Consider the following 25,719-nt stretch of genomic DNA (forward strand, 5'->3'; position numbering starts at 1 on the left):
AAATGTTATGCTTCAACAATGATAATTACAGTTATCATACAATGAGAATCCTATAGTTAGACAGCTCGTCTTGTGTGTGGCTGGCCATACCATGTGACCACTTATAAAAATAACAAAGTAATCCATATAACACTGATCAAGTAACCCTTGTAATAATGACCGAGTAACCCTATAACACTAACAAAGTACCCCCTTTAATACTGATATACTAAACCCTATTATACTAAGAAAGTAACTCCTATATTAGCTGGCCACACGGTGTGGCCAGCCACATATAAGAGTTTGTGATAGTCCAATTATGAGCTAGCCTTTATTCGTATAAAGTAATTTTTGAGGGATATATATTAGAATTTAAAAAAAAAATAAAAAAGGGATAAATATTAGAATGTTAGTAAAAGAAAAAATAAAATGAATGAATGAACAATTTCTTTTTAACTGTATTTATCAATTAATTGCAACACTTTTATTTTAATAAAGAACTATTAATAATACTAGTTTGCTCCATTGATATGGAAACTCAAACTCCACTTAGTCAATACATATGAAACACATGATTGTGGTCCAGACCAAGATATGAACGAAGAGTGGTAGTTGAAATTTATACTAAGTAATAGTGTGCAAGCATTATATTGAAAAACTAGTAAAAACCAAGTGTGTCATATGCATTATTAATTTTCATACAAACCCAAGAAATTGCACTACTTTCATATGATATTAGAGATACATTATTCTATGCTCACAATAGGATAAATTCTTTTTTTCCCTTGAAACTTTTGAGAAAAGTAATTAGAAATTAAACTCTAATTAATTTTGTTTCATTTTTTTGCCAATCATTTTGTCTCATTAAAGAAAATTTATCTTCCACTCTTTTATTTCCAAGTTATAAATTGCATGAGAAGTAAATAATATTATTCCTTTGGCCAGAATTTTTTTGGAAAGCCATCATATATTGTAGAATTCGGAATTCCTCTTCTTAAGAGTCGTTATATGCTACGAAGTAATTTTATTTTTAATTTTTTCTATAAATTTTCGCGCTATTGGGAGACATAAAATGAGTCACAAGACACTTTCAAAAACTAAAATGAGATACTTTCCAATAAAATGTTCCCCAGAATCCTAAAAAAATTGTGATAATATTTTGATAGTAATTTGACACAATTTTGACCTAAATTTTTTTCTGTTCCATTATTCGTCGACGAGTAATAAAAAAGAGAATGAAATCTAAGATATAATTTGACCCACCAGTGAGATCACAAAATAGCTAGCTGTTATATATCTTAGCTTTGAGGGCAAAGCATCAGATTCTGAAATGAATTATTGTTCAATTTATTCATGAGTTTCTGATTCTTAAAGTGTATATAAATTATTGCACTATAGAATAGACGAAAGAGATAATAATTGCCTTTGAAAGTGAATCTAGGGATTCCTTGAATCTTTCTGTTGAGGATAAATAATAATGGTGGTCCATTATTAATATAGTTAGCCATCTTTAAGATGGACTAGATTGATCTATTTCGCTTCATTGAATTAGATCACATGTTATGATCATTGTAGTCGGGTAGTCAATATTCACGTGTTCTTCAGTTTGTTTGACAATCCACTGTTGATTGTTTGCTGGTTCACTTCGCTTGTTTGATGAAGTACGTATTGACTGTTTTATAAGTAGTTATACAAATTTTTCTTCCCTATTTAAAAGTTAAAAATGGGATCCACTTTCCACTAAATCCCCGCCTCTTTTTTCTTGTAACAGTTTTTCTTTTTAAGGTGAGTGAAAAGACAAAAAAAACAACTATAGAGCGAGTATATAGAATCAATTCATATTAATTTTTAAGAGAAATAACCGACTTTATTTTCAATAAATCAATGAATACTCAAAACTCAAACGCCAGCAACAAATTATTGCATACATATTGCCTAAAAGGTCATTTAACAAGCACATGATTAATGCTTTGGTTATCATATAATCGAGCACAAATTATGTTTTTAAAATCAAAATCCAGGCAAGAATCCAATTACTGAGCAAAATCATATATAGCACTATTGCTTTGCATGCGTACATGCACAAGCTCCAAAATTTAATAAACTCAAGAACAGCCAAATAAATGTCCAACCTTAAGAAATATTTTGCTTTTATGTGTGGCGCACCATACAATTAGCTGATAACTATTTCATCACGTAATGAATCCAGTGATTCACTGGCATTAATCTGCGTGATCCAAAAATTTATAATTCAGTTTATATGATCCAAAGATTGATAATTTAATTAACTTGCGTGCAAATCTTACAAAAGTAATGAAGAACTTGGAGGAGGCGATTTGTGTACATCTTATTGTCATTCCATGACAGAGAGCTCGTATTGAATATTAAAGTCATGTGTGTACATAAGAAGGCAATCGTGCCACAGACTAGCTTGCTAATCAAGTAATCAAGACGTAAATCAATACTCCATATTTCATTTAAGATTGTGCTCCCTAAAGCTCTTAGTATAACTTTAGACAAGGATACCAAAAGGCATGGCTTTTTCTCACCTAGTCCCTCCTTAAATCGTTTGATTTTGTTCTAGCTAATCAATTTGTTATTTTCCACATTTGAATAAATAATTTGAAAAAAAAAAAGAGTATATTTGCATTGTCATTTAACATGAACGAGCTAATAGCTACATATATATGAGTATTTGTAGTGAATAATATGCAAACATGCCAGAAATAGACAAGGTACTTGAATATATGTATATATATTTACATAATTGACACTTCATCCCGTCTCTTTAAATATAACTTTAATGTTCGAAATTTTATTTATCTAATATGGAGTATGCGTAAAATATAAAAAGTTGCTTGGTAAAATATATTTCTATTATAATATGACTTCATGTTAGGACCTATTTATGTGTATAGTGTATAGTTATCGGGCCTATCTCATGAGCCCTATTATATTTTGTATATATACCCTTGCTATACTTTAATGAAAACTACGGAAATTATTTCGTGACATGGTATCGGAGCCAATCAAATTCTAATCCCTAAATTTCTACATTCTAATCCCTAATTTTCTGAATTTTTTAATCTGAATTTCTACTCTAAATTGCTGAATTACTGATTTTTTTTAACTGAAATTTCGACCCTATTTTGCTGCAATTTCGACCCTAATTTGCTGCAATTTCTACCAATTCTACTCTAATTATCTGCGATTCCTGTTCGAATTTTTGGGTTTATTCCTAATTCTACTAGATATTTTTGTTGGTTGATTTGCTTGGGGTGTGCGCTGCATCTCTGCTTCTACTTCTTGATCCACAATGGTGAATGGTGGGTGCTCTTCCTCTTCCTTATCTGCTGAATTAATGCGACATGCTAAGTCCCAATTACATTGTACCCACTGCAATCGCTCGGGACATGATATTGCTGGTTGTTTTCTCGTCCATGGCCTACCCGAGTGGTGGCTGGACAAATATGGGTCTCGCCGGCGATCTTCTTCTCCGGTGATGACTGATTCTGGCGTCTCTTCTTCGCCCCATCTGCCAGCCGCAAAGCCTGCCGTTTCTCTGTCGCCACCCCTGCCAGGTCGTGGGGTAATCCCGCGGGTGCTGGTACACCACAGGCTGTTCTGCCAAGCCGCGGGGAAATCCCGCGACCCCACCCCGCGGCCGCTGCTACTTCTATAACTGCTGCTCTTCCTCGGCTTCCTAATCCTAGTAATACTTCTGCCTCTTCTATCTTGGGTGTGTTTGATCCTCCTACAAATTCTATGGCTAGTGATTCTCTATCATTCTCATGGATTATTGACACCTGTGCATCCCATCATGTTACCGGCAATGACAATTTTTTACAAGATGCTCATTCTATTATCTCTTGTCCCGTTGGTCTTCCCGATGGTGCTAAGGCCATGGCTACTAAGGAGGGTCGTGTTGTCTTGGCGGATGGCATTACTCTTGAACATGTTCTATTTGTTCCGCAATTAAATTGCAATTTGATTTCGGTGTCGAAGTTGATTGATGATTCTAATTGCTTTGTCCGATTCACTAATTCTCTTTGTGCTATACAGGATCAATCCTCAGGGAGCTTAATTGGAGGTGGTGAACGGATAGATGGACTATATTATTTCCGGCGTCTCCCAAAAGTATGTGCACTCCCGGGTCCGGATATTTCTACATTTGAGTTGTGGCATCGTCGTTTGGGGCACCCGTCGGAAAAAATTGTCAAATTGCTTCCTGCTATTCAAGGTACTACTGGTACTAAGTGTTTACATAAAGCTTGTGAAATTTTGTCCTCTTGCTAAACAGACCCGAGCCAGTTTTCCTGATAGTGATAGTCGTGCTAGTCGTATTCTTGAAATGATACATTGTGATTTTTGGGGACCATATAACACGGCTTCTACTTGTGGTGCTCATTATTTCTTGACGATTGTTGATGATTTTTCACGTGGTGTTTGGGTTTATTTATTGAATGACAAAACCGAACTTTATTCTTCTTTTTGCTCTTTCTTTGCTATGTTAAGTGTCAATTTGATGTCAATGTTAAGTGTGTGCAAAGTGACAATGGCACAGAGTTTAAACCCATGATCCCATATTTTACTGAAAATGGCATTCTTTTCCAAACCTCTTGTGTTGGCACACCTCAAAATGGTCGGGTAGAGCGTAAACACCAACATATATTGAATGTGAGTCGTGCTTTGATGTTTCAAGGTAATTTGCCGATTACTTTTGGGGTGAGTGTGTCCTTGGGGCGGTTTATTTGATTAATCGTACTCCTTCTACTTTGCTAGCCAATAAAACCCCATTTGAAATTCTCTTTGACAAAGAACCCGATTTTGATGTTTTGAGGGTGTTTGGTTGTCTTTGTTTTGCTCATAACCAAAAAGCTAAGGGTGACAAATTTGCACCTAGGAGTAGGAAGCGTGTGTTTGTGGGTTATCCTCATGGCAAGAAGGGTTGGAAGTTGTATGATTTGGAAACCGGTGATATCTTTGTTTCTCGTGATGTTAAATTCCATGAAAATGAATTCCCGTTTGTGAAAGATGGTGATTCGGTTTTTTCTACTATGGGTGCCGAGAGTGTGACTAATGACTATGTTGGTGTTGATCACGATTTTCTTGATGATTTGGAATATGTATTAGAGGTTGGTGAGAGTTCTCTTGTGCCTGAAAACTCTTCACAACCCCATGCTACTGCTTCTACCCCCCATGACCACGGCAGTCCCGTGGTGTCCCCTGCCCCCACTGCTGTCTCCTCGGCCACTTCTGCAAGTTCGGACAGCCTTGACATGGCTGCTCCGGACCCCTCTACTTCCTCTACACTTGTATTGGACCGTGCTCAACGTCCAAGGCAAGCCCCGAGGTGGCACCGGGATTATGTGGCACACACTATCTCTCTATCTAGTCCATCTATCTCTCATTGTTCATCGCCTACTCCATGCTCCTCAGGTACTCCCTATCCTTTAGCACATTTTGTGAATTGTGATAAATTTTCAGTGCAACACCGTGTGTTTATTGCAGCTGTTGATACGGTGGTTGAGCCTCGTAATTTCAAGGAGGCAATGCAACATGAGGGGTGGAAAGAGGCAATGCAAAAAGAAATTGATGCATTGGAAAATAATGGAACATGGGTAATGGAAAAATTACCTCCGGGCAAGAAAGCTCTTGGGTGCAGATGGGTTTACAAAGTCAAGCTTAATTCTGATGGCACAATCGAGAGATTGAAGGCACATCTTGTTATATTTGGTAATCATCAGGTTGAGGGTATTGATTACAACGAGACTTTTGCTTCCGTTGCTAAAATGGTCACTGTTCGGGCTTTTCTTGTTGTCGCTGCTGCAAAGAATTGGGAATTGCATCAGATGGATGTCCACAATGCATTTCTACATGGTGATCTTGATGAGGAAGTTTATATGAAGCTTCCCCCTGGGTTTTATGGTTCTCAATCTGGTTTGGTGTGTCGTCTTCTGAAGTCGTTGTATGGTCTTCGACAAGCACCTCGTTGTTGGTACTCTAAATTGGCCGCCTCTCTGAAAAGATACGGATTTGTGCAATCGTACTCTGACTATTCTCTTTTTACTCTGCAATCTGGGTCTATTCAACTTAGTGTTCTGGTATATGTTGATGATTTGATAATTTCTGGTAATGATTCTTCTGCGATTTCAATATTCAAATCATACTTGAGTGATTGTTTTCATATGAAAGATTTGGGTGTTTTGAAGTATTTTCTTGGTGTTGAGGTTGCTCGTAGTCCGGAAGGCATATTCTTATGCCAACGGAAATATACGCTTGACATCATTGTAGAGTCTGGTTTGCTATGTGCTCGTCCGGCAGGTACTCCTATTGAGCAAAATCATACTCTGGCGAAATCAGAGTCCTCTTTCTTTTCTGATCTAGAGCAGTATCGACGGCTTGTGGGTCGTCTGATTTATTTGTCCTTTACTAGACCAGATTTGGCATACGCGGTGCATATTTTATCTCAATTTATGCAACACCCGCGGCAGGATCATTGGGAAGCGGCCCTTCGTACAGTGCGATACTTGAAGGGATGTCCGGGTCAGGGTATTCTTTTGCGTTCAGATTGTGATTTATATATTACCGGTTGGTGTGATTCAGATTGGGCAAGTTGTCCCTTGTCGCGTCGTTCTATCTCTGGTTGGTTGGTGTTTCTTGGTGCTTCTCCTATATCTTGGAAGACTAAGAAACAGGACACTATGGCCAAGTCTTCTTCAGAGGCCGAATTCCGCTCAATGTCTAAGACTACTGATGAGTTGAAATGGTTGAAGGCCCTTCTTCTGAGTTTGGGTGTCTCGCATCCCCGTGCTATCAGTTTGTTTTGTGATAATCAATCTGCGTTGTATATTGCGAAGAATCCGGTTTTCCATGAGCGTACAAAGCATATTGAGGTGGATTGCTATTATCTTCGTGATGCGATTCAGGATGGTATAATTAGTCCGTCGTATGTGAAGACAACGGCTCAATTAGCGGATATATTCACTAAGGCTTTGAGTAAAAGTCAATTCTTGTATTTACTTGGCAAGTTGGGCATTTGTGATTTGCATGCTCCAACTTGAGGGGGGGTGTTAGGACCTATTTATGTGTATAGTGTATAGTTATCGGGCCTATTTCATGAGCCCTATTATATTTTGTATATATATACCCTTGCTATACTCTAATGAAAACTACGGAAATTATTTCGTGACATACCAATTTTATTAAATAACATTTGTTTTTATTTTTTTTATAATGTTCAAAAAAAAAAAAAAAAAAAAAAACTCATGAAGATCAATATGGAACCCTAAGACATGTGAACTTCCTCGAATCATTTAATGAAAGAACTAGTGTGTACCCCGAGCGATGCCCCGGGTTGCTAGTTTGTGTACTTAATTATGTTCGACTATTTGTATAGTTAGTGTGTGTAATGTTTCGGGCGTTGTTTCGAATGTCACCTTTTTTTTTTTTTTTTTTTTTTTACATTTGTATTTATATTTAATCTTGTGAAAAATAAATGGATTATGTTACCTCTAATTTCATAATAATTGAAATGAATATATAATATTATGTTAAATTTAAAACATTAATAATAGTTGGTTGAGAAGGTAAATATATTACCTACATGTATTGAAGGATCGCATATACTTTGGATGATGATGTGGCATTGAGACATATCACACATACTTTGAAGAGTGCCATGTGGCACCGTTCGTTTAAAAGAAGATAAATTTGGCAGGGGTTAGTAAGGTTACGGTGGTGTTGCATAGAAATTGTTATATACGTTAGGGTGGTGTTGCATGTGGAAACCCAAGGAAATTAATACTTAATAATCAATGTAATTATTTAGATAATCAAATAATCACGGCATATTAGTGATGTTACATTGTTACATGAAATCTTCACTGTCAATTTTGGTCAGTATCTTTGAAGAACAATTGCCCTGTTACGCATGTAGAATCTAGAATAATGATTCTCGAATATTGCAATGTTTAACGTTGAAAAGTTTGTAAAAGACATCTAGAAACATACACATGTCAGAAAAAACTTCATAGAATATGAGCAACATAGACGTACTAAATACACAGCATAATATATAAATACTTCATACTTCGTATATAATAATTTTGTAAGTCAGATTACAAGCTAGTCACCAAGAGCTTTATATAGCTTCATTACAGACAGGGACTAAGCACTTCCTAGTTAGTGCTAGTTTGATTACATTATCGATATTATGACTCATAAACGACGATAAGGAGAGCAGATTTGTTGATAGTTCTCTTAGTACATTCCTCCTGCAATAACAAAAATGTGTTGTTTAACAAACTGCAAACATAAGAGTAACCTAAACAAAGAGGAAGATTTCTTACCAAAATTCCTCGGCGTCTTGCAGCTGAAGCACTCCATCCTGCCGGCATAATTGTGCATCCCACACCCTGGTCTGCATTTCCAAAAATGACATATACGCACCAATTAAACTTTGGTAATATGAGATTTCCATACATGCCTGAATAGACAGACTAACAGATGTATAATGCTGTAGAATGGAGTATTTACCTAGAGCAAATCCAGTCACCAGTTTTCCATCCAGGAGGGGTAGCCTCAGAACCATACCCTGCACCGGAGGACATGACATTGCTAGCTCCACAGCAACCACGAGCACATTCAGATTTCTGCGCGCCACACCTGTAGCAGCTTGTCCTGCTAGCATAGTTGTGGGCCCCACAGTTCATGGACAGACAGTACCAGTCCCCTGCCAACACTTGTGTCCTGTTGGTGGCGGTGTTGTGTCCATATAGTGAGGCATCATCCTGCACACCATACTTGGAAAATCCACAGCTTTGGCATATCTCTCGCTTCTTGAAGTTAATGTACTGGCATGCTCCACACATCCAGTCTCCTCCCCAGCTCATCTCCTCCCCTAAGAACACCCCCACCCCCAAAAAGGAAAACAATCTTTGTTAGAAACAGAACATTAATGTAAAACTCAGTTGTCATTAGTCAACATTTTGAAACTTCAGCATTTTGTCATTCATGTTTAAAAATTAGCATTGTTCTATATAGCAAGTCATGATTCATAATTTCATAGTCTCTAAAGATTACCTGAGATAATAAAAGAATATGAAATGGTTGAGAAGAAGGAACTTTCAATGAAAGAGCAAGATATATTAAGATGGAATACGAAATGAATTTAGTTCGGTAAACAATGATGCCCTTTTATAACTAAAAATTCACGCTTCCTGTGTACGAACATGAATGTTAACATCATCTTCAGTGTTCCCTCTATCTCTTTCATGCAGTCTTCTTAAAAACGGGATTCCGCAAGTTGACAATTACAAACAGAACCCTATAAAATATAAGGCTTTAACTGATATACAACTAGCAACATAATCTGTAATCATATATGTTAGCAGTTAACAGAAACTTGTGAAGTGAACAGAAAATTGACCCGTGTAATGGGATTCCAAAAGTAGAATTACTCACAGAACCACTTTTTTTTTCCCCTGTTTTAAGTTCTAATTATTTGCAATAAATTAAAGCACGTCCGTAATCATATATGTTAGCAATCAATTAAAGCATGTCTGTAATCATATATGTTAGCAATCAACATAATAAACTCAACAAGTGATCAGCAAAATTACCTTTTATCTTTTCTGATTCCCTCTTGCACTATAAAGTTTATTTTATGTTCTTATTCTCTTCAATCATCAAATATCCCCTCTAGCATAGGTGTTATTAGGGGATGATGTTATTTGAAAGGGGACAGCTTTCACTTAGAGCTCAAAACTTTCAATCCTTTCATGTAAAAGACGATGTATGAATCTGATGCACACGACATCAACGCAAAATGTGGGACTTCCACTCCTATTTGTTTGTCTTTCAAGCAGGTTTCATCATACAGTCCCGGTGAAAATATCAGGTTTATATGGCATGAAAAAAAATGCCATAAAACAAAATGCAAAATAAAATCAAAATGCAAGAAAAGAAAATATTAGAAAGAGAAGATTTCAACTCTGTGGAAACAGTTCTTTCATCTTATGCACATCCTGAGCAAATAAAATCAAAATGCAAGAAAAGAAAACAAAATCCTCAGTTTTCTTAATTTTGGATTCCCTAAGTGCATTAATTCAAAGACAACTCATGTCAATTGTGGATGCTGTTTTACATTCCTGAAAGTGTAAATCTGACATGGCTTTCCCGCCAAATACGAGGGCTACACCTGTTGAACTTAAAAGTAATAACAGAACAAAGGCTCATATCTTTCTTGATATTATCTTTGAGTTTGATTGATAAAAATCCAACAGCGACAACTTATAAATTAATTTGTCCCTTGAGTGGTTTTTTTTTATTAAGGGTCAAAAACTGAAGCTAGAAAAAAATTGATGCTTTTTTATTCTTTTCTTGCAGCATTAAATGGCTTTCAATTAGTTCCTAGACGACTCTTAAGAAAAAGTACCATATAGAGATATTCTAAGAAACATCAATCTCCCCAACCAAAAAGGCAAAAGGAAAGAGAAAAAAAAGGTGCTGGTTTCCCTTCAGTATAACTTAACAGAAACCTAGATGCAGTATACTGCATTACTGCATGAACTCAATCTGTGATGATTTCAGCTGATTTATCGATTTTTTTATTTTTATTTTTTTTAAAAAAGAGCTACTTTTAGAGAATTGAAAATAAAGCAGTAATGAACCAAATGCTGTAAAGAAAATTAATATCAAATAACAGGTTAAGGTGTTGAAAGTAATGAAGTAATCAAATAATATCTCAAAGGCAACAGAGAATATACTGCAGTGGCAGAACATAAAAACGATAACGGCAGCATGGAGGCCATATCAACCCCTCACGGGAGACGAAGGACTACAAGTTGACATGGCACATGGCAAACAATGTCGATTTTCCACTTAGCTTGCTACTTTGTTGACTCACAATTTTGATAAGGGGGAATCCTCATCATGAAGTTTTTACCAAGCATGCTGAATATTCTCACATGAAGGAAGATTTAAAAGGAAAAACCTTAAAGACAGATGAGCCCTCTCTTACACTTTTTATTCTCCACCTGTGGTCATTGCAAATATGGCTCCTCAATAATTCTGAAAAGAATCCCCATCCTGACAGCAATCACTCAGCAAAAATCGCTGTTGCCTTTTCTTTTCTATTCTCTACGCGTTCTGCAAACAGGAAAAAAACCCCTATTAATCCATAAATGATGCCCTTGCTAGATAAGCCTCCACAACTAAGTGACTAACAATACTGCACCTGGATGCTTTTACAGGAAGAAAACAAGTAAGACAATATGAGGTGTCAACATAGCAAATTGTAGAATTGCTAATCCCTTTCCTTTTTTTTTTTTCCAAACCAAAGGTAAAAATTAGGATAGTCAATGAGAGTGGCCTAAGTTGTAAAATACTTCATATAGACAATTACATCCCTTCTGAGTCTTTTTCCATTGGAGCAACAAGAGGAAGAATTATTCTCACCTCTCGTTCTCTGCCAACCTTCCAAAAAAAAAAACGGAAAGCACATCTTCATGCCAAAATCTGAAATTCTCCTCTAACACCAAAGAATTTACTATCTAAGTTAGTTTTAATTTTAATTGCCAAAATAAGCCATACAATCGGTGCAAAGCATTTAGCTACTTATGATGCATGAAAATGGCAATATCTCACCCAACATGGCAACAAGGCTTACATCATATGCGAAGTCACTGAAAGAAACTTGACATGAAACTCATAAATCAATCCGGTCTGGTCCATTTTCATTATATGTGGCCATCTTACATGTAATTTAGTTTCTATATGAACATGATTTGTTTACCCAATTTGCTAGCACTGTATACAAGGAATCTCTTTCATTTTTGTGAATAAAAATCAAATGTTTTCTTTGGTTTAAAAATCATTACATGAACTAGGTAACTAAAATTGGTTGCCTGGAATAATGGAATTTCAGGACACATAAAAACCATTTTACCATGACCACCAATTAAGAAAACAATTAGAAGCCTAATTTGACTTGAACTCTCCAAGGGATATTTTAAGAATACAACAAACATGTTCCTTGCATGGAAAAGAAACTTATTACGAAAAATCTAACTAACTAATACATCTAATATAATTACCAAACAGCCGTGCACCATGTCATACAGCTGCCAGATTCTTCCATTTCATTAACAAGAGACATAAGTTGCTGCAGCTGCAACATTTTTACAACAAAATCATGCTCCATGCCAAATTAAATTATTATATATCATAAAATTTACTCCATGAACAACTTTAATTTGTAAAATTAACAATAATAGTTGGGGCATTCCCATACTCCTACTAATGAATTTGAGAAAGGGCAGGTTGGAAAGTCCAATAATAAGCCATAGCGATACAACTTTTTCAGTCATCCTGAAGTAGTAGTATATGGAACAATCAATCTTGAACAAGTGAAGTATTTAGTAGAATCAAACTTCGCTTAGGTCTTGTATCACAAAGAGTCAGAAAAGCTGTCTAAGAAAACTTATCTCTAAGCCCCCCCACCCCAAATAACACCTTGCAGAATTGGATATTGTAAACATATCAGGTAATCCAATATAGAGGGAATAAAGAAAAATAAGGACACTTCATTTTACTATTCTCTAGTCTCTCCCATATTCAAGGATGTGTGCATGAACCTGCCTGTTAATAAAATAAGCTCCCCTATCTGAAATGGAGCACAATTCATTAATCAGAACCCTGAAATAGATCCTTTAATTTAATATTGTCTTCCCATACCAGGGAATCCCATTTTTAAGGAAACGACTCAAGTGAAGCAGGGGAACCCTTTGTAAAAGCAAAAACTCCTCTAGCATGATGTGCACATTATACTCAGGTCCCACCTAAAAAGAAGTTCCTCAACTACTATAAAAGGGGTCACCACTTAACAGACCAAATACCCACCAACTACCTTTAACACTTCTCTAGCTATCAACACTCATAAACCACAGCTTTCAGTTTCTTCCTTTTTCTGAAGCTCCAATTTTATCAGGTTAGTTCCTCGAGCTCTTACTATCTTAGTTAAGTAATGCTCTAGTGCATTACATCATTCAACCTATGAGGTAAACTGATAAAGTTTCAAGGACTTTGTACCCTTCATGCCCCAACTGCAAAAAAAAAAAAAAAAAAAAAAAAGGAAAAGGATGTACTAAAACGGAAAACAAAACAATAATCCTTAATCAACTAATGTAAATATAAAAAATAAAAAATGCTGAAGTACAATGTTTTAACTCCTTTTTTCCTTGTTGGTTACTGCAGATAAAGGCAAACATGAGTTCTCCAGGGGATTGGTTGTGTGGTGCATGCCAACATGTAAACTTCAAGAAGCGAGAATCATGCCAGAAGTGTAGCTTTCCAAAGTACGGAAGCCAGGCTGATATCCCATATTACATTGCTAACACAAAGTCTAGTAGGACAGAGGTTTTGGCCGGAGACTGGTACTGCCAGACCATGAATTGTGGGGCCCACAATTATGCTAGCCGTACAAGCTGCTTCCGCTGTGGAAACCTCAAATGTGATTATGGGACAGTTGGTGTTGGTTATGGAACTGGTGACATGATGATGGCAGCTGGAGGATATAGTTCAGAACAACAACAGCAACAACTCATGCCAGGGTGGAAGGCTGGAGACTGGATTTGCATGAGGTGATTTAATTTAGTTCTTTACTAACAAAGACTGTTCGTCTTATTCTCAGGCTTCATTAGTTGTGATATGACTAAAAATGACATTATTGTGAATTTGTGACTGCAGACCTGGATGTGGTTTACACAATTATGCATGCAGGATGGAATGCTACAAGTGCAGATTACCAAGAGATTATGGTAATTTCATATATCTCCTCTAGCAAAATTTATTTGTACTAATTAAGAGAAAACATATCTCAACGTTTTTTCTTTGGGCAGGTGGAGCAATGTAAGAGATAGATAATTTTACAGAGGCTTCCGTGATTTATTTCAGTTTCTATTGTAACTTTCCTGAATCATAGCACCTATTATTGGGGTTTTTTTTAACAAAAAAAAAATCCCTTCTACTTTCAAGTGTAATTTTAGTCATTGTAAGTGCTATGAAAGGATTAAGTAAAGCCCAAAAAGGGTATTTTCTGGGTTGCAAGGAAATTTCCATGTCTCATAAGTATAATTCCTCCTCTTTTGGCTGCTACTTGTTTAAGCAATGGCTAACAACTCTCACTCAAAACATATTCAATTCTGGGAATCACTCAAGTCTAATTCAATTCTAAGGGTGTGCTTCATTCTGCCAATGTGTTCCCCTTTCAAAAGAGCAATAATTAATGAGCCCCTTTTGGCATAAAATCTGAAAGAGTAGCAGCATGCAGATAAGAACCTGATGCTGCGCTTTAGAGCATGGGTTCAAAAAAAGGTCCAATCCTCTGTTGGTTTTCTGACTTCCCAATGCTAAATTTGATGAATTCCGCATATCCTAACTTTATACCATATACAAAATAATGAGGAAAAATAAAGATTTACCTCCAAGCCCTAATTATCTGGATTAGTGTGTTAGTTATATATCTTATATGTAATGATGTAATGCATGGTACTCAGATGAACAGGTCAAGAAGCCGCAAAAAGTATAATGCTATTTCCTACCCCATATAACTTTATGAGTGAACTTTTCAATGATTTTGTGGGTTCTTAGAAGTACAAACTTCATATATTACATGGTATAATCAATGTGAAAAGGAAGTGACAAAAAAATTCGTAACTTACCGCAAGAGTATTGGTTTCACAGGAAGTTCACAATAGATGACTCAGTGCCCACACTTGCAAGTTGCAATCCATTACTTGGCCACTTCTGTTTCTCTTTTTTCTTCTGAGCATTGCAAACCACAAAAAGTTTAATCAACAAACAATATGATCAATCAATCAATCAATCAATCAAAGCCTTAATCCCAAAAGTGGGGTCGGCTAACATGAACCAAATTTGATCAATCAATCAATCAACAAACAATATGATCATTTTCTAAATTGAACTCATGATAATGTGAACGAAAAGACGAATCAAAGTCATCTATCCTGCTATCTATTCCTGTATTCCATAGCGTGCATTACGTGTTCTCATGGTCCATGCCAATGACCTAGCATCGAAATACAGGAGTAAGTGGCGTATATTATTTAGAATTGTAAGTTGAATACAGGATTTTCCCCCGAGACAAGTAGAAGATGTAGAGTGGCATATTTCTTTCATTTTCCGAATCCTCTTTTTTTTTGGGGGGGAAATACAGATATTTTCCCCCTGTCTAAGCTTAAGGTGACTGAGCTTTATATTGAAGCTCAAAAAATTAACAGAATGTAGAGGCTTGGAAAAATCAAATTGAAGAGATAAAATACTGATATTCAGAAACAAAAGTCCTAACAGAATGGAATTCAGGACATAAAACTGATATCAACAATTCCAAGCATTGATCCTCCTATCTTAGCTTATTTACAGTTGCATGTAATTAAAGAAACCTACTTAAAACAAAATTCCCAGTCAACATAGTGAGATCAACCTTAAATTACTCCAAAGCATGGGTAGTTCTCACAGTCAACAATTAGTGAAATCAAACTTAAATTACTCAAAAGCATGGGTAATTATCCCAGTCACTAACTCACCAGCCTAAAAATTTCAATATCTTCATTACACCCATGACATAAGTGAGTCTGAGCCCTTTTTCTAACATTTGCTCCACCTCTTCATAAGGCAAGTTGGCAACCCTTTGGTTTCCAGCACCAAGAAGTAAATAAATACTAGTAAATGCCGACAAAAGCTTCTGTGAGAAGGAAGGTACCTCAAGAGCCAAGAATCCAGTTTAAGGTTAAAAAGGTCTTGTTCACCAAAAGTCTACAAGATTAGCAGACCAGCTAGAAACCGCAGTGGTGCTTCCTCCAATCCTCAGTATTACAACAGGTAAATCACCGAGTTCATGATCTGTGGACAATGGTACAGTTCCCATACTCGAAGCATAAAATCAATGTGCTCCTAAGAATAGGACTGCCAGCATTCCCTTACAGAGAAACAGAAGAGATCTAAGATAATGTTGTTTAGGGAAAATAGAAACTAAGTGCAGGCAGTTTTTGAAACAAAGGAATTCAACTTTTCAGTTTTGACCCTAACTTTGAATTTCATATTAAACCTACCTGTTACAAGTTACTTAAGAAACATAATTGTCTTTCTTCTGAAGCATATATCAATGTTTAGACTCATTAGGGTACCCTGTCTGCAGTAAGATACATAAGGGATTGTTGACTTGTTGTAATAACAAATTTTTCATAGGAAATCCCTGAAGGAAATCAAAGGGTATAATCAAACATTGAGCTTGATACCATAAACCATAATAATCGTGACAACTGACAAGTACCCTGATAGATGCAACAGCAAACTGAGCGTTAAACCACTAAATGGTCCCACTTACACAGATAGTGTAAGGGCATCATGGTTACATGTTGAATACCAATAAAGATGAAGATTAGATGCTCAACCAATTGGTGACAAAGAAATTAGGCACATGCTTGAACTGTTTCTTCATACCATACAAGAATAAATGTGTATACCTAATTATGTTTATTGACAGAATATGCGCAATCTGAGTCCACCATAGAGTAACTCATACAGCTCCAAGACCCTGCATTTATAGCTGCTACATAAGCATGAGAAGCAGAACTGACTCTGAAATGATTAATGAGAAGATTATCATAGCTATCTTAGGAACAGTTCCAGCAAAATGGTGAAATAAACAGCTAAGACATTAAAGCCGAAATTGTTGTAAACATAGAATTGATCAATAGCTTTCTCCTACCAGCCCTACCAAATATCAACAGATAAAGTACATTAGAGTGACCAGAAGTTATAAGAAAGAGCCAAGGTCGAAACTCCAAAGTGATGCTTGTTGACATGAATCCTTCAAGTCAAAAAATTGCAGGACTGTCATGACGTACATAGCTGTGCTGATGTTCTATTGAGCTATTTCAACACCGATCCTAGGCCCCAGCTTTCAGCCCCCTTCTAAATAGTTTTCATGGCCAACTCAACTTCAAACAATACATACAATGTTCTTTTGTCTCCTCTACTTAATCATCCAAGATAGCCTCAGCCTTAACAACCTTATTTTGATCAAAGGAAGAAAGAAAAGCTCCTTGTATCAGAACTTTATTTGCTAACTTGTCAAGTTCACCTAGTACATTTTTCCCTTTTTAATCAAACCTTTCTGTAAAGACATCTAGGTGAGTCGGGGAAAATAGTGGCCTTGTTTGGCAAGTGGCTGTTGGCGGTTGGCTGGTTTACTTGGCTTGTTTGACCAGCTGGTATGTTTGGCTGTTTATAATGGCTTTTGAAATTGGCTTTATAATGGCTTTTGAAATTGGCTGTTTAAGCTGGCTGTTTATAAAAGTGTTTGGTAAATTAATTGTTGGTTGTTAGCTATTTATCAGATAACTTGTGGGCCAACAAGCCAAAAGCCAACAAAAAAAGCTACTCAAAGCAACTTTTTCATTTTGGCGTAAAAGCTAGCTTTTTCTCTGGCTAAAAAGCCAATTACCAAACACAAATTTTTGGCTATTTGACCACATAAAAAAGCAAAAAGCTAACCAAAAAGCCATTTACCAAACATGGCCAGTATCAGAATAGAGAAACACTCCTGCAAAAATATTTAACCAATTAGGGACTTAACTCATGCAAATGAAGGTGACATTTTTCACCAAGCTTCTTCAACAACATAATTTGTTCTTTTCATTGAAGTGTCTCAAGTCTTTATCTCTGCTTTTACTTAACTGTGGGCTTATCCATAACAGCAGTGCTGCCCACAAATTCAGCATTTTATACAAAACAACCCCAACCTCCCACCCAAAAATATGATCTTAATAATCATATAAAGCATAGAATACAAGTATTTTGGTAAACTTATACTTGTTTAAATGTCAAAAAAAACAAGTTTCCTCAACCTAGGACTTAATTCATTTAGGCATATACAATAATACAACTATACAAGTACTTTAATTTGTAATTCATTGACACCATTTGTTTTCTTTATAATGTTAAAGTTGCGAGATGTCCCTAATACAACCGAAATACCTCTTACTCACAGAGTTACTCGTACTCGTAATACATTTAAACGTACGATGTTAGTGTATACTATATATGAAACGAACACGTACCCGCCTAAGAAAGAGTCCAATTTGGGCATGGATCAAAATGTTATGTAATTCTTATCAAAAACCCACTTTAATTTTACACCTGCACAGTACATACCAAAGAGAATGTGGGAAACAAATGGGTTTCTTTTAAGCATTTCATCAAACACCTAATTGGCGAGGCACTAAAATTGTTGTCACACTAAAATAGGGACATTGCATGACATCCAATCACAAAGTAAAACCTAGAATTTTAGTGGAATTCAACCATCAAAATATTTCCAGACAATGTACCTGAATTTAGGAGATGAAAATCTTTTTGATTCTCAAAGGACATAACTATAATTGCTGTTGTTGGCTTCTCGTTCAAACAAGAGTTGTGCTTCACTTCACCTCTTAGCATCGCATATAGCAAAACTGTATCAACTTTTGATTTGGGGTGACTTTATTACTTTAATAGAAGTTTGTACTTATTTTTGTTGCTTTAGTGAAATATAATCTAATCTAAATTTATCTGTCTCACCTGTAGAGGTAACAAACGCGTTGTTTCTTGTTTTGATTGGGTTTGTTATGTTGTTCGAAATATCAAATTAAGTTTAAAAATTGAATTTCATCATAGATCCTTATTACTCGAGTCAATTTTAAACTACTTTATTCGGTGAATGATTTTGCATTTAGTTTTTTGGTTGGTGTCTATTAGGTTGAAGGGTCTATTTCATTTTAATCCAAAACAATATCAAATCATTAATTACCAAAAATAAAACGGTTTTAGATTTGATGAATAAAATTCCATAATCAGCGATAATAAATTATTAACTTAGGGTTCGTTTGGCATTGCTATGGTTTTCTATTTTTTGGTTTTTTGTTATATAAAAGTATATGATATATGCCACATAATGAATCAAAAATTATATAAACTTATTAAAATCATAATATTTTTTAAAACTGGCAACAAAAAAGGGGAAACTCCTTTTTCTTGTTTCCTGTTTTTGGTTTTTAGTTTTGAAAAAAACAGAAAACTGAAAACCAAAAATGATGCCAAACAAGCCCGTAATTTTGGATTTATTTTATCCACTACCTTTTTGGCTCAATACTTACATATACTTATGACTTATGTAAAGTGCTTGATTTGCCCCCCCTAAACTAGGTTGACAATCAAACTAGGTAAACGACTTCACTATTTTTTTATATTGTTTGGATGTACATTGACTCTTCACATAATGCAACTATGCAAGTATTTCATAGATATTAAATTAAGTTCTACTTAAATCAGTTGATTAATTAGTCCTTTCTAGATTAGTATGAGAATCAAACTAGATTAACGTCTTAACTGAAACACCGTGATATCCTCGTCTAGATGCACATTAACTCTTAACATATTTTGCAATACACGTTTTCCATAGCACAAGTAATCTTAAAATTGAAAGTTCATTAATTGTGAAAGATATGAACTTTATGAATGCAATTTCTAAGTTACATGTTCATAATCTATCTATAAACTACGTAATACGAAGTACTATGTTTTAATCGGGATCACAATAAACCTTATAATTGGGTTTACAATATTAAATTGAACATTAAATCTTACAAATTACAGCTATTGTATGGTAAGGATGTGGAGTTGGCTTGATGGTAGCACTCCCATCTCGTAACCTCGAGGTTACGGGATCGATCCTTGCCCCCGGCATATGTTGGAATTTCCCCCGCCCCTGTTGTACCCGCCTTTGTGGCTCATATGAATCAAAAAATAATTTAAAAACCTAAAAATAATTTTTATTTTGAAAAATTAATAAAATTACATCTATAAAATATGTTGGATATTGGGCCAATTGGCCTTTGGAGAATAAAGTGTAGTTTGGATTATAATGGCCCAAAAATACCCATCATATCCAATTACCCATATTGTATATAAAGGGTAAGTTTGGTTGTTTACAACTAATCAAAAGAGCAGAACAATCTAAAATTAGTAAATTAAGGTTAATGGTGTAAATTAAGATAATGAGCCGTTAGGGTTTTAGGTGTTTAGGGTTTTTCCTTTTAACATTCCTTCTTTCTCTCTTACACCCTGCAATTTCCCATTGTCAATTCCTAAACCAAGGCGGCTAGGGTTTTCAATTTGGGGTTCCCATATTTCGTCCAATTATATACCCATTACTCTCCATGTTCTAATTCTCAGATTTATAAATTAATCACTCCAAAATCTCTTTTTTATTTTAATATATACAATTCAGAATTCAATTATAGTAGTACAATTCTTTGTTTTTTCTCTTATCAAATCTTTGTTGTAATTCCCCAATTCTTTGAAATTCTTTGATTTTTAGCCTTTTTGTGAGGGTTTAGATTGATTTTGATTAGTGGGTATATCAAAAGTTTCAATCTTTCGTCTTAATTTGATCTGGGTTTGTTGAAATTGATTGATTTTGCATCTCAAGTTTAATCAAGATGAGTTTTTCTGATTCTTTTTCATCGTTTGTACCTTTTTCAAACGGGTTAGATTCAATGGGGTTTTGGCCTCAATTTAATGGTTCAAATGAACAACCTGAAGTAAATTCAGAATTTGATCATGATCTTCCGCCATTAAAGAGGTCAAAGAACTCATCAGATAACCTTCCTAGCAATCTTCCTCATAGAACACCTCAGATGAATCCTCCTGTTAATCAGCCAACTGGGAAAATCTTCTTTAAAACCAGGTTATGTGCAAAGTTTAGGATGGGTCAATGTCGAAATGGCGAAAACTGTAATTTTGCTCATGGTGAGGATGACTTGAGAAAGCCTCCTCCTAATTGGCAAGAACTCGTAGGAGGCCGAACCGAGGATAGAGGCAATGGTGGGAGTGATAATTGGGAGGATGATGATAGAATTATTCATAAGATGAAGCTTTGTAAGAAGTTTTACAATGGGGAGGAATGCCCTTATGGTGATAGGTGTAATTTCCTTCACAAAGAGCCTGCTAAGTTTAGGGAACCGGCTCCGGTTCGATTTAGGGAGAATTCTAGGGAGAGTTCTGCTATTAGCATTGGTACTACAGGGCCTCCTATGGTGCAGCAGCAACAATCTAGGGCTCCTGATCAATATGATGTTCATAGGATGGCGGCGAATGGCAATGTCAATGGTGGTATGGATGTCATGAGGGGGAATTCGAGGCCGGTTTATTGGAAGACAAAGCGTTGTACCAAGTTTGAAACAACAGGGCAATGCCCTTTTGGGGACAATTGCCATTTTGCTCATGGGCAATCAGGTATAAGACAAACTTTGATTGATTGTGTCAATATTTGTTCTATTATAATTCTTGATCATGTTTTGTTGCGGTTGTTTACTATCTGTTGTTGGACTCTAGCATCTATTATGATCAATCTTATTACATGTTTTTATGAGTTATTAGTCTCAAAACAATTCGGGTTTTTGCTGGCTTTATCTTGTGCAAATGAGGTCTATTGTTTTGTAATTTATCCCTTAAGAAACTAAGACAGACTTGTTATTGTTGTAAGAATCCCAATTGATGACTTGTTTCTTCTTGCCATTAGTCCTGCTAAACTTGTTGAGAAGTGCATGGTCAAACCCGATTTGATAAGTAATTTACTTAATTTAGTTGAGCTCTTTCAAGTTTACTCTTTTTAACTAAATGTTTTGAAAGTGTTGTATTGGTTTGTCACTGTTTAATGATTTTGTTGGAGTAAGATTTATCTCAGTAGTTAAAACTTGTCAAATAATACTTATCAATTGAGGAGTTACCATCTTGCTGTTGTGCAACTCTTGTTTCAAATACCATATCTCCTGTTTTAGACTTTGCAATTTGCTTCATTATTTTGCCTGTGTTGAAATCGATAGTTAAACAAGAATTTAGTTTGAATCTGTATTGTTGTAGTACATTGGAAAACATCTTCCTCCTTTAGTTTTCTCTAGATAAGGCCATAAGGGTAAGGCCTTTAGTATCCGGGCAATATAAGGTTTGGATCCATGTACTCTTCCATTTCAGTACTTGGTTTGATTTGATGATCCATGATTGCTTTCTGAAGATTCAGTTTAGCTCCATTTGGACCTTTTCTAAGCTACTGTTACTATATAATTCATGTTGATTATGGAGAACGATTTTTCAGATTTTGTTAATAGGAAATGAGATATCATTGCCATATTGATTATGTTGACTGATTTTCGTGATAGAGAACGAGATAGGATTCTCTTCCGTCACTGGAACACCCTAGCCATATTGATTATGCAAACTATACGTTACAATGCACTTGTGGTAGATATGCTACTCTTGTGAAATCTATGCATTAATCCAATGCGCACGTGTTTTCTGAATAGATATGCTACTCTTGTGAAATCTATGCATTAATCCAATGCACACGTGTTTTCTGAATCCTTATCAGGCTTTGTTCATTTTCCAGAGTTGTTGCTACCTGGTGGTCGTCCAGCTGATGCTGAACCAGTGACAATGAACTCTGCTCCTCTAAAACCTGTTTCTGCTCCTATTAACGATCCAACACCCACAAAGAATGATGCCGGGGTTCCCTCTGGACATGAAGGTCAAGGAAAGAAATGCCTCTTCAAATGGAAAGGAACCAAGAAGATTAATCGCATTTATGGAGATTGGATTGATGATTTGCCCCTCAACCTACCTAATGAAGTGGGGAGCTGAGTTTAAGGGTGCCAGTTTTGCTAGACGACTTTGAGTGTCTATAGGTATTTATCAATATCATAATTGATGTTATCATTAGGATTTTTGGTTGTGTTTGCAATTTTTGTAAGCTGAAGCCTTGTTTGAGGGTAGTAGGATTTTTTCTTAGCATAAATTTGGGCGGATGCCCTACTTTGTCTTAGGAGTTTTGTTGCGAATTGTGACTTGCAAGTTGTGATATATATATATATATATATATGGTTGCTAGATGCTAATATATGGGCAGCAATAGCTTAGTTTAGACTTCATAAATTCAGATGATAATAGAGGGAATTATAATAAATGATGGCTTTTGTTTTGCAACTTATCTGTCTTCTCCATATGATTCTTCTTCATATATTTTACGTACTACTATGTACTAGCTTTAAGACTCTTGCGATCAGATTGTATGGATTAAATTATATGAGTAATAAGGTATTACAGTTAACAAATGAAGAGTAATGTGTACTGCATAAGTTGTACAGCCAGTTCAGGTGATCAGCTAAGACTTGGTCCGCTAATTTGGTCCAATCTGGCACTAAAAAGGATGGGTTTGGGCATTCTAATAAAATTTTGGTTAAAAATCCAAATTCAGCTTGAAAAAAGCCCGAAAACCCGCTTTAATATTTTGCGGATTTGATATTTTGCGGATTTGGACATGAAATTTAATGTTAATTTTTGGCCAGGTCGTCCCAAATTTTTTTTATCACTTCTAAATTTGTTGTCATAGGTTGAGACTTGAGTGTCTTGACTCTTGAGAGTTGAGACTTTGAGAGTGCCAAAAGTATTGTAAGAATACATTCAAAGACACAAAGTGGCATAAGAGGCATGCACAATTCTCATGAGGAACATTTTTGTTGCCATAAAGTTGAGAGAGCCCAAAGTATTGTAGATAACATTTGAAGGAATAGCCCATTAGAATTGGTACATGCCTACATGGACACATGGTCTATATATAGGCCCAATATCCTCTAATTGTGGTATTTCGTATTTGTGTTTCTTTTCCATACCATCTAGAAATTTGTACTCGTAATAAAACATCGATCAACAATGTCTTGATAAATTCGTATTAATGTGTAATTTGAAACAATAAGAGGGGAGACATATATTAAGGGGCGGATCTAGGGGGGGTTCAAGGGGGTTCATTGAACCCACAGATTTTTCGGAAAAAAATTATACAAGTTTTAATTTTTTTTTTTAAAAAAAAAAGAAAAAAAAAGGGTTAAAACTAATTTATGTGAGATAAATAATCAAATGTTAAAGCCTGGCACATTGGTAAGGGAGTGATTGTTAGAGCATTGAATTTCCTCCGGTCTTGGGTTCGATTCCTACCACCCTCATTTTATGTTTTTATTTTTTTTTTTGATATTTTTTTCCGAGTTCTTCCGTTCTTTGTGAGTTTGTGAGACCTCTTATTCCTCTACTCCTCTTAATTCTTAAATCTTTATTTAATGGTTAATCTCATTTTATGTTTTTATTTTTTTTTAATTTTTTTTCGAGTTCTTCCGTTATTCGTGAGTTTGTGAGACCTCTTATTCCTCTACTCCTCTTAATTCTTAAATCTTTATTTAATGGTTGATTTGATTAAAATTAGTGATAATTAGTTAATTACATTTTGATTTTTTTTAATTGGTTCTGATATATTGTTGAATATTTGAATTGTTGACAAATTGAATTGTAGAAACTTAGAATTTAAAATTTTTACTTGGTCTTTTAATTGATAATTAGAAGAAGTTTACATTGTTAAATTTGTGTTTATTGGGGGCTTGAGATTTTTTATTTTTATTTTTATGTGTAATATTTATTTTTTTGCAATAGAAATATAGATTTATAGAAGTAGTAATGTATTAGCACGCTTTCAAACTATGAAAACTCGAAAAATGCTTTTGTAGGGTTTTTTTTTTTTTTTTTTGGTAAAATCCATCCATTTGTAATTAAAAAAATGAACTTATGTATTGAATATTTAGTTAATATATGATCATCATTTTTTTTTAAAATTCCGAACCCACTGTTCGGAATTCCTGGATACGCCACTGCATATATTGTAAGGAATTTTTCAGAATAGGTCTTTACTTTTGGAAATGAAGATTACGTTCATATTTCAAGTTGGTCGAAGCAACGAGTATAAAAAGTATGGAGTGATATGTTTGCATAAAATTATTCAAATTGCATTATGAAAATAACAGTACTGCAATATGTATATTTATAATTAATTTAGATATAATCCTTGATTCAAATTTTTATTTTGATATGATATATGGTTACTACATTCATACTAATATTTTTTTTCATCCTTCAACTAATTTTATTATTATTGTAACATAAATTTATTTATGATGCACAACAACATAGGCTCAGTATGCAATAGGAATTATAGGCCAACGGCGGACATTTTGCCTTACATAATTCAGTTGTACAATTAACTATGTGAATATTGCAACGAGGTCCTACTCCTCCTACTCCAATATCTTCAGCTTGCATCACTTTATTAAATCTTGAGCTCATTACACTTGTACCTACACTCATGATTCATGAATAATACTTAGTATAAATTAAACTATAATACTCCACACAATTTTATTTTATTTTTTTTTTTAAAAAAAAGAATTACAATTTAATTTAAATTATTGATCAACTTAAGTAATTAATTACGTAGTAGATAATTTTTTTGTACAAATTTTTGTAGAAGACTGTCTGATGGTTAGTAAATTGTCAGACCACATGCCACATCACCCTTCTTCTATCAAATTGGCATACTACTAAGCATGCAAGTGTAAGATAATTTGATAGGAGGCTTGAATTCTTGATATAGAGGTGATCAAAATCTTGGGCCGGGCCGGGCCTTAATGTAGTATCTTGTGTCCAAATCCGTAAAAAGCTGCGGGCTAATCAGGCCAAAACAGACTTTTTGGGTTTTCAGACTGTGTTCGGGTTTTTAGCTGAAAATGCATTTTTAGGCTT

General features: G+C 35.2%; 3 protein-coding genes across 5 annotated transcripts; 2 read left to right on the top strand and 1 right to left on the bottom strand.

Annotated features, from left to right (window-relative positions):
• Nucleotides 1-7,953: 7,953 nt before the first annotated feature.
• Nucleotides 7,954-10,355, bottom strand: LOC145612403 (uncharacterized). Of its 2 annotated transcripts, none has more exons than XM_081667780.1 (4): nt 9,603-10,355; nt 8,518-8,881; nt 8,331-8,401; nt 7,954-8,255 (listed from the first exon to the last, which is right to left on the bottom strand). In XM_081667780.1, exons 2-4 carry the CDS (start codon nt 8,871-8,873, stop codon nt 8,242-8,244), a joined length of 441 nt encoding a protein of 146 aa, XP_081523906.1. In that variant the 5' UTR covers nt 8,874-8,881; nt 9,603-10,355; the 3' UTR covers nt 7,954-8,241. The 2 variants fall into 2 exon arrangements, with proteins under 2 accessions (XP_081523906.1, XP_081523905.1); XM_081667779.1 differs by lacking the exon at nt 9,603-10,355 and adding an exon at nt 9,064-9,402.
• Nucleotides 10,356-12,837: 2,482 nt separating this feature from the next.
• LOC145612099 (uncharacterized) lies at nt 12,838-14,109 on the top strand. Its single transcript, XM_081667469.1, has 4 exons — nt 12,838-12,970; nt 13,237-13,622; nt 13,729-13,799; nt 13,881-14,109. The coding sequence occupies exons 2-4, from the start codon at nt 13,249-13,251 to the stop codon at nt 13,892-13,894; spliced, it is 459 nt and encodes a 152-aa protein (XP_081523595.1). The 5' UTR covers nt 12,838-12,970; nt 13,237-13,248; the 3' UTR covers nt 13,895-14,109.
• Nucleotides 14,110-20,187: 6,078 nt separating this feature from the next.
• On the top strand, nt 20,188-23,040 carry LOC145612134 (Zinc finger (CCCH-type) family protein). 2 transcript variants are annotated; one of them, XM_081667506.1, is made up of 2 exons: nt 20,188-21,339; nt 22,472-23,040. In XM_081667506.1, the coding sequence occupies exons 1-2, from the start codon at nt 20,544-20,546 to the stop codon at nt 22,738-22,740; spliced, it is 1,065 nt and encodes a 354-aa protein (XP_081523632.1). In that variant the 5' UTR covers nt 20,188-20,543; the 3' UTR covers nt 22,741-23,040. The 2 variants fall into 2 exon arrangements, with proteins under 2 accessions (XP_081523632.1, XP_081523633.1); XM_081667507.1 differs by having other exon boundaries at nt 22,490-23,032.
• Nucleotides 23,041-25,719: the final 2,679 nt, after the last annotated feature.

This window comes from Chenopodium album, chromosome 24 (assembly GCF_948465745.1).
Source record: "Chenopodium album chromosome 24, dcCheAlbu1.1, whole genome shotgun sequence".
Lineage (NCBI taxonomy): Eukaryota > Viridiplantae > Streptophyta > Magnoliopsida > Caryophyllales > Amaranthaceae > Chenopodium > Chenopodium album.